This window comes from Arachis duranensis, chromosome 8, assembly GCF_000817695.3.
Source record: "Arachis duranensis cultivar V14167 chromosome 8, aradu.V14167.gnm2.J7QH, whole genome shotgun sequence".
NCBI classification, from domain to species: Eukaryota; Viridiplantae; Streptophyta; class Magnoliopsida; order Fabales; family Fabaceae; genus Arachis; species Arachis duranensis.
This window is the reverse complement of record NC_029779.3, coordinates 32752941-32762884: the sequence shown is the minus strand read 5'-3', so window position 1 is coordinate 32762884 and position 9944 is coordinate 32752941. Positions and strand designations below refer to the sequence as shown.

The following is a 9944-nucleotide window of genomic DNA, read 5'->3' as shown; positions in this document are numbered from 1 at the left end:
TACAAATAAAAGTAAAGATAAATTTAACTTTGAAAATAGGAGTACAAAAAAAATATTATATTGAATAAATATTTATATTAAAATTTTTATGCCTCATGTTTATTATTGTTGAATTTACTCTTTTTTTTTATATTCCTTTTTGTTATCATCTTGGAATTTGAATTAAATAAGAACCAACAAAAAATACAGCAGAAGAAAAAATAAAAAATACATTAGCAGACAAATTATTATATCCCTATAAAATTGAAAAATAAACCATCGAAAATAATTTAGATAAACACCAAAAATAAAATTTAGAGTTTGAAATTAAAAAAAAGCTAAATATAACAAAAAAAATTACAATTTAAATTTCACATTATTTAATATTACAATTTAATTTACAAAAATAAAATAGTAAAAGTTTTCAAGCAGTTAAACAGTTTTAAAGAGTTTAGGCAATAGAAAATACAAGAATAGAAAAGAGCTAACAAAAATAGACAACTAATAGAAGACGAATTGACAATGTGAAGAGACAAAGAAAATAAAAATACTCATTTTAAAACTTAAATTTGATATCATATTAAAAAATTTAATTTAATAAATATAGCAAAATTTTTAACTAAACTTAAAAAAAAGTCTTTTACCTTTGAATGTACAGAAAAATCTGAAAAAATCAATGGAAGTGAATAGAAGAGATCAAGAGAGCTGCTGCCTACAAAGGAATGGAAAGAGAGTTGGAGGCAAAGGATCGAAGACCATAAATCAGGGATCCACAATAAATCAGGGATCCTCAACACAAAATACAGATTTGAAATATTTTCATTGTTTTTAGCTAAAAAAAACTGAAAACGAATAAGGCAGACCTGAATAAGGCTAATTAGTAAGTTTGAACATGATCTATTAATATAATAAGACTTTTATGAGAATTTGAGTCTGTGTCTATTTTATAACAGGACAACAGGCCAGACTACAGACGGCCTAACCTTTTTCCACCCGTGCATGCACCACACCTCAATTTCTGACAATAAAATTGCTGCACAGAGCACCATTAGAACATCTGTACGATGTAGGCATAAAGTGATAACATAAAAAGTGTAAAGTTTATTAATGAAATGAAAACATAATACAGAAGAACCATAGCAACTGAAGCAACCAAATCCAGCTTCTTCATTATTGTTAACAATAATAACAATATAGGATTAAACACCGTTGCAACAAAGCAATGGCGGGGAATAGATATCCATAATTCACGTTGAAATCCAAATCAAATCACGCACTAATTTGCTGAGACATCTTGGCATGTCTAAGGCAGAATGCTTTTAACCTGCTAAGGCCTTCTTCAATTGCAGAACGCTCCAAACCGAAACTAACCCGAAGCCAGTTCTTCAGTCCAACAATAACACCTATAATTATTATTTTTCAACACACAGATTCTCAGAGATACTTCATTATTTTCTTCCTCTCGTGTTTTCTTTCTGGTCTAAACAATCACTTACCAGGAAGAATAAGTAGTGATTCCTCTTTGGCCAGCTTGACACAGAAGTCCACATCATCAGCAATGCCCTCAATTTGTGACAAGTTTATCTGCACCTGCTCCATATAGTAATCCCTTCTTCACGTTAAATTCTTATAAAAACGTTGTTTTAGTAACTCTTAACATATTTTATAAGTAGTTGGTCGAATTAATGTATGAAAGATCACTGATTTTTTAAATTAGTCCTTTAAATAATTTTTAATTAAATTTGTCTTTTAAATATTTTAAATTAGTCATATTTATTTTTTAGTCATTTCTGTTAATATAAAAATTTGCTGATGTGACATGTTAATTAATACCACAATGTATACCTAGTAGTTTTAATTAGCGGTTAATATAAAAAGTTTATGAAATCAGGTCAAATCAACTCCAAATTGAGAAATTTCAATACCTCAAAGTCTCCTTTTAATTAGGTTTTAATTTGACCTAATATCATAAAGTTATTATATTAACCGCCAATTAGATTATTAAGTATTCATGATATATTGTCAAATTTTGACTCCGTCAATAAAAAAAGTGACCAAAAAACTAAGGTAATTAACTTAAAATCTTTAAAAGACGAATCAATTTAAAAAAGAAGTGATCTTTCTTGAATAAATTTGACCATTCATTGTATATTTTATTATGTACCATCACAGCCATGGCTCCATCGGGTTTATGAGGACATATCAAGGAAGGGATCTCCTTAAATCTTTCATAGAGTGCGTTTGCAGCCTCCCTCGTTATATCAAGATTTTTTGAATAAAATTCATCGTTTGTTCTCTCAAGTATTTCAGGAATTGCTGCCTGTGAGCATACATTACTAGTCATCACTTCTTTTGATATAAAAAAGACCGCTAAAGAAAAATAAATAAAAGCTAGTTTCCATTTGTTACCTGCATGAAAGTTGGAGGGTCACTAGTAATCTCCATATTTCTCTCGATATTCGCCGCAATCTGATAAAAAGAAGGAAAAAAAAGTAATTTAATATTAAATGCTATAATAATCCCAGATAAACGAGATTAAGAGTTTTTAGAGTGGTGATAATAAGAAGAAAGAGATAAAGATTAAGATGAAAAGCATAAAATGAAATTAACCCCCGTTTTTTGGAAAATTCCATGGGGATCACAAGTGGCTATCCAACCAAATCTCCAACCAGGAATAATCCATCTTTTAGATATAGAGCCGAGTGTAATCACGGGAACTATTGACGAAAATACTCCCATAGGCACAAATGGATTGCTCCCAAAAGCTATGTGGGCATAAACTTCATCAGATATTACAAAGATCCCCAGTTTCCTTGCAGTCTCTGCAACCTACAATAATCACATGTTGTTGGTTCTATAGCAAACGCCATATATCTAGAAGCTAAATGAATAGTCCATATATCATATGTACCCTCTTTAAATGTTGGTAGGTGAAGACATTCCCACAAGGATTGCTAGGACTAATGAGAACCATGGCCATAGTTTTGTCATCTGCTAGAGCTTCAAGGGAATCAATGTCTACCTCCCAAGAACTGTTAGGCAAGAGATCAAAGTGGCGGACTTCAAGGCCGCACAAAGCAGCACGAGTTTCATATTGAGGGAAGCCTGGTCTTGGAAGGAGAATGTTAGCCCCTGGAGTTGCAAACACTGATGGTAAGATTATTTCTATGGCTTGTGTGGCACCAACTGTAACATATACATCTTCTGCTGACAGCTTGTTTGGAAGATCTCTAGACAGATATTCTGCAATAGCCCTGTTTCCAAAGTTCCCATCTCGTACATCATATTAGATTTAGACCATATATTATTCCATCTTATCTACACCTACTGCAAGTGAGTTTCCTCAATTACCAAATATGCAAATACCAAATATTAATGAGCATATTCTCACAAATAGAAACTCACACATTTATTTACATATAAAGTTGATAATCGATAATAATTTAGTGAAATCTATCAAATCATTTAATGATACTCAACTATCAACTACTTTATATGAAAAGAACTACCCGTGAATTTTTACCATTCTCAATTTCAGTTTAACATTATAATGATAGAGTCAGGCACCAAAATGGAACCCATTGATGACTAAAAATTGACAAGCCATCAGTTCCTACAATTTTGGAACATGTGCATCATCTAGAAGGTGAGCACTATACACTTTATCATAATGTACAATTTTTTAAATAGTCGCAATTCACGTGAAGATATTTTGATCGTATGAAAATGAAGATTAATAATAATAATTGCCACTAAGTCAACATGTGACAATTAATGATCAAGAAATTAGAAACCTTCTAGCTTGAGGTAGGCCAAAGGTGGGAGGGTAACCGTTGAAGTTGCCAGAGTGAGCAGCGGTAGAGACAGCATGAGCAGCCACAGGATCTGCACTAAACAAAGGGTTATCCGTAGGATCAACACGACAAAGATGAACCACCTCTTTCTCCTTACTGATGCTCTGCATGAGCACGTTGAACACGCCTCTCACTGAAACCGCGGAACTCTTCAGCCCTTGGTTCCCTTGGAACTTCCACTTCTCCATTACTCTGATAATATCTTACTTTATCCCTCTCAGCTTTTTCAGATACATACAGCCACTAGGCAGAGTTAGTGTGCTACCTTGTGACTTGTGAGTGAGTGTGTGACTCGCTACTCTCCTCCATNNNTCAGAGACTGAAATTGAGAGAGAGAAAATGAGAGATAGAAATTAAAATAAATTTTAATATTGTTTTTGGTATAAAATAAGAGAAAGAGACTAAAATAAAAATAAAAATTTAATTTAATTTTTACAAAAAATAAATTTAAAATTAATTAACGAAAATAAGTGTGGTTATATATAAAATATTATTAAAATTTTAATGTGTGTTTTTAAAAATTTTAATTTTTAGATTTTTATTTTTTAAAAATAGTAAAATATTGAAATTTTAAAAATAAAAATTTAAATTTTAATATCAATTTTTAGATTAATACTTGATATTAAATTTTAATCTCAAATTTATAATTTTTAGATAAATATAAAAAAATTATGTCATTTAAATTATTAATGTAGTGTCAATGGACAATATAGGTCGTGGTCTAGTGGAAGGTGTGCTTTCAATACTTCGTACATTCAGCAAAGTGGTCCCGGAAAGAGGGGACTCTGATTTGGGGCTACCTGCCCCGCACTGTGGCACTGTGTTTGAAAAAAGAGGGCCGGAGCCCAATCATTCCTTCTGTGTCTTTGTATCTCATTCTCAACTCGGCCCGATTAGTAGCCTAGCAAGCTAGCAACTCATAGCAATAACCCAAAACATGCCTTCTTCTAGCACTAAAAAACTCAGGATCAAGATAAAAAGAATATATTTCCCAACAGATCTTATCAAAGAAAGAAGGGAAATCAGATAAAGCCAATGAATGAAAGAGAAAAAACTTAATTTTTCTAATATATTAATTTTTTAATAAAAAGGTTAAAAGTTTAACAGTTGATTTTTTTTTTATCAAATTATTTGTTTGTAATAACTTTTAAAAAGTACCACAGGATTACAAAAATTGTATATTTTATTAAATGAAAAAATTTAAGAAGTCAACTACAATGTAAATTAATTTTTTATTTTTAGTTTTAAAATATAAAAAATCAAGATAATAAAAGGTTATTTTTTAAAAAACAAACTTATTTTTTAATTAATTAATTCTAGTTGACTATACTCTTAATTAATTTTTTAACAGAATCCTTTATTAATGTTAAAGATCCCAATAATATGATCAAAACTTTGGGTTGCTTGTGCTTACAACTTATTCGGCCAACAGTTTATATTAATTAGTACTGTAGTAAAAGCACCCAGAAGAAATGGAAGCTAGTGAGCACTATATCTAAAATACTTCTTAATGATTTGGAAAGTGTTTCTGTGTAATGAGTATGGAGAGAGAGGTATAGTTCGTCCGGTTCAATATTGAGTTTGTCTTAAGAAAAATAGCAGCAGCAAATACCTACAAAGGCATTATAGGATTTTTTCTTTTTATAAAATTGTCATGATAAAAAACAGTTATTTTGTGGACCTAGTACTGCGAAGCTATTGGAGATGTTAATTTGATTTTGCGGTAATTGCTCCTAAAAATGTAGCTTATACCAAAAAGTCTGTTCAACACATACCTTTGATTTAACACGTTTTATTTATATAGTTTCGATTTATAAGAGTGTAGGCCAAGTTATTAGTAACAAATCATAGCCACATGCTTGCAATAAGACCGAACTAGTTTAGATAATTTTTCGACCTATAAATCGGCATTGCAATAATAAATAATAGCCTCTAAACTCAACTTAACTACTTAGAAAATAATAGTCATGTCAGATAGATGAGTTAAAATAAAATAAAATAGAACATAATTATTATGGATATTGATAATATGGTGAATGTAACACCCTAATTTTTGACACGTCATTGATAAACCCCACTTTTAGGATTTATCTTGTGTAGAATTTGGGGAGTTTTATCAACATTCTTTCACATTTATTCATATAAAATGCATGGTTTTATGTCTCCTTCCTAATTTTGCTTCATGATTGAAAACATACTTCTTTGACCTTAAATATGCTATATTTTAATCCTCTCCTATTACTATTCGATGTCGTGATGTGTTTGTTAAGTGATTTCAGAGTTTATAGGGCAAAAGTGACATAGAAGAGAGGAAGAAAGCATGCACAAGTGGAAGGAGCATGAAGAATGGAGCTTTGGAGATTTGGCATCGACGCGCACGCGTGGCCTGCGCGCATGCGTGGATGCATGTTGCTGGAATTGGCGCAAAATGTTGGCGCATTTGCGTGGATGAGCAAAAATACTATCAACGCGTGCGCGTGCCTGACGCGTACGCGTGACACTCGACACGTGACTTCATTAGTGAAATCTTGGCTAGCGATTTTAGGAGAGCTCCAGGTCCAATTGGAGCTGAATTCTAGAGGGGAAAGACCTAAGCAACTAAGAATTGAGGGGTGATTCACACATTAGAAAATTATTAGCTAGTTTTGGAGTTGATGTTTCTAGAGAGAGAAACTCTCACTTCTCTCTAGGTTTTGGCTTTCTCAATTTGAAATTCATTTGGATCCTTTGGTTAGATCTATTTTAAATTCACTTTTATCTTGCTTTAATTTGTAGATCTAATTCACCTACTGTCATTTAGTGTTCTTGTTACTCTAGTTATTTTGGATCTTAGATTTGGATCTTGTTACATTGATTTCTATTAATGCATGGAGGAATTTCGTGTTCATTGTTGTTAATTGCTTGCTTGTTGTTAGTTGTTTGTAGTAGTTAATCTTGATTTGAATTTTCTTCTCAATTTCACAATGTCTTTCAATTTTGTTCACCAAGTATTTGAAAAATTGCCAACTATAGTTATGGAGTAGATTTTTTACTCTTGGCTTGGGAGTTGGGTAATTAGAGACACTTGAATTGTCAATGTCCTTTGTTGACAAATATTAGAAATTTCTAGTTGATTTGCATGCCACTAAAGCTAGTCTTTCCTTCAGATTTGACTAGGACTTGTGGACTCAAATTGATTATCTCTATTTGACTTTCCTTCATAGTTAGATGTTAACTAAGTGGAGCAATGGACAATTCTTGTCACAATTGATGGAGATTATAATGATAGGACTGACGATGGCCCAAAGTGGGTTAGGAATTTTTCTCAAAAAATAGAATTGGCGTTGTAAGTATAGTCCCAACCCGACAATCAACCAACATCAAAGTTTAATTCAAATACAAAACATATAAATTGAGAGTCTTTCAACCTCGGGTCGTTCTTCCCTAGGATGTGATTGAGATGTCACACTTTCGGTTGTTAGAACAAAGGGGTTTTAGAATCGAAGAACGAAAGATTAAAGGAACTTAAGAAATAAAAGAACAAAGCGATAATCAAAATTGTAATTAAAGCAAGTAGTAAAAGGAAGCAAGATCAAAACTAGTAAAAATGCTATAAATGCATAAAGAAGCCTTGACTTGGGAATGAGGATCCAAGGAATCCTATCATTGTCATAACCACGACTATGGTAATTATGATGAGTCAATCTCGCCTAGTTAACCCCAACCATCGAGGAGTAAGTCAAGCAAGCATAATTGACCTTAATCTATAAGTTCTAGCTAACTTACCAAACTAGTTGATAAAAGACTAGCGTTAATGAAAACAAGAGTCAACTAACTATCCAAGAATTACCACTAAATGTCGGACATTATGACTCTAGTATTCTAAGAACTCAAACCACAAGTCAAGGTGTGAAAATCTATTCAAAACCTAAAGTTGGTATTTTCACAAACACCTTGTGTGCATAAAAGTAAAGCATAGAAAATTGCAAGAAAAATTAGAGAACTATAACCAACTATCAACAAAGTCTACAATAGACATCCAAACAAATATAAAGAAAGCATGAAACATTAAATTCATCAATCAAAACTTCAAGAAACTCAAAATTGCAATTATAAGCAAGTAACTTGAACCAAAGCAAATGAAAGTAAATGTGCTATAATTGAAGAGGAAATTGAGAGTACTTACAATAAAGATGAGCAAAATCAAGGATCAAAGCTTCTATAAAATGCTACAATTTAAATGGAAATTAAACCCTAGTAGAGCAATTTACTCTACACTACTCCTACTCCTATGGAAGCTTCCTATACTACTACTACCTAATTAAAAGTGAGCCCCATTGATAGTTTTTGAATTCTCCTTTATATAGCACTCCAAAACAGCATTTCAGCCTTCCAAAAATGAGCCAAGGGCCTCCAAATTCGGCAGCACGTGTTTCATTAATGCAACCACGTGCAGGGACCTGTACGGACGCACAGACGTGTGCGTCCACACACTCGGCTGAAAATTGACCTTTGTGCGCACGCACACATGGATTTTCTTGCTTGTACGCATGCATGCAAGGTTGTGCGCACGCACACTTCGCTTTGTGTGCTTCTTGTTTTCTTCATGTTTTCTCCCTTGTACATGTCTTCTTCCACTTTTGGCCATCCATTCTTGCCTCTAAGGCCTGAAATCACTCACAAACCATATCACAGCATCGAATGACATAAAAGTGGAATTAAAAATCACTAATCTAAGCATTAAAATGCATGTTTTCACATTTAGGATCAAATTAGGGATCAAACACAAAAGTATGCTAGAATCCATTCAAATCAAGCCAAAATATATTAAAAAATATGGACTCATCAAGGACTTCCAATTCTCACCACTAGCCAAGGATTTTACATTGATTGATTGTCATTCACCTTTATTAGTTCAATTACTTGGTTCTCTTATTCTAATTGTTAATTGCTCATTGTTTCAATTTATGTTCATTTAATTTTCTTGTATTCAACTTCAAAATACCAAGAGAACTCCTAATCAATGATGTGCATCTTAGGGCAACTCCTAGGGAGAATGACTCGGAATTCTATTCCTAGTTATTGATTTTGAATTGTGGTGACACATTTTCTAAATTTGGCACGTGATTGCTTGTTGGTTTAGACTATACTCGCGACAAAATTTTACTATCAAATTCTATACCGACAAAATATCGCGCATCAGTTATGACCAATGCTAATCGTTTAGGTGTTACTTATCGTAAGGACCTACTTGGATCTAAACTCAGATTTCATAAGCAAATGTTAATATAAGCCTTTATTGGTTTAGCGTGACTAACTTACTTAATATGAAAGATCATTTAGTTGCTCGCAAGGTTAATACTTAAGCTATATTAGAGATAAATACATGATAACAGAAAATATCATATATACATATATACAAATATACACCTGAGTTAAGGTTAGATACATGTCATTTATCCAAAATCCGAGTACTACACCAAGTTATATATAGTTATATACAGATACAAAAGAGGAAGTCAGTCACAACCCTCACACGGGTTTCCTAAACTGGAAACAAATTACTAAGAGGTCCTACCCCTCTAAAAGTACTAAAAAAGCGAGGGAAAAATAATACTACTAATCATCAAAAGGAGTACAAAGTCAGCTGTATCAATCTCTGGAATGGTCTTCAGTTAGAACGAACACGTATGGCATGCCGGGATCGAAATGTGGGCGATGTACTGAACTCTGAAACTCAACGGACTCCTCTACCGATCCCATCTGGGGAGGGGAGAAAAAAAAGAAGAATGGTAAGAACCTAGAGTTCTCAGAAAGGTAAAAGGAGAACCTAAGGTCTTTGTCTCTAAGTTATCGTAAAACAGAAAAAAGAACAAACACACAACAGAGAACACAGGGCACAAACATACATACAACAAGTAAATAGTATAAACAATTATAAAATGGCAATAAATAATTCACAAGAAGTTTATATGCGCAAACAAAATGATGCAAGCCTGTTCCTAGCGCAGACCATGAGCTCATATGTCGGTTGTCTACCCGTAACCCGACATTACTTGGGGCGAACCCCGAATATGATCTCTACTGTGTCAGTTAGGCACAATTATCATCATGGGTGAACCCATGTTAGTT

The 9944-nt window shown here is 32.8% G+C and overlaps 1 protein-coding gene across 14 annotated transcripts in view; it reads right to left on the bottom strand.

Moving 5' to 3' along the window:
* Positions 1-4142, bottom strand: part of LOC107462233 (nicotianamine aminotransferase 1) — a 10358-nt gene extending 6216 nt beyond the window's left edge. For 2 of the 14 annotated variants that reach the window (XM_052253520.1, XM_052253527.1), the window contains exons 1-3: positions 3774-4142; positions 2891-3233; positions 2590-2808 (exon numbers count right to left, since the gene is read on the bottom strand). In XM_052253520.1, the coding sequence (XP_052109480.1) occupies positions 2590-2808; positions 2891-3233; positions 3774-4021 (810 nt within the window). In that variant the 5' untranslated portion in view covers positions 4022-4142. Of the gene's footprint in view, positions 1-1060; positions 1383-1475; positions 1570-2143; positions 2300-2388; positions 2449-2589; positions 2809-2890; positions 3234-3773 lie in introns of those variants that run through there. The other 12 variants (XM_052253521.1, XM_052253528.1, XM_052253523.1 and 9 more) reach the window with 11 other exon arrangements.
* Between the last annotated feature and the right edge of the window lie 5802 nt (positions 4143-9944).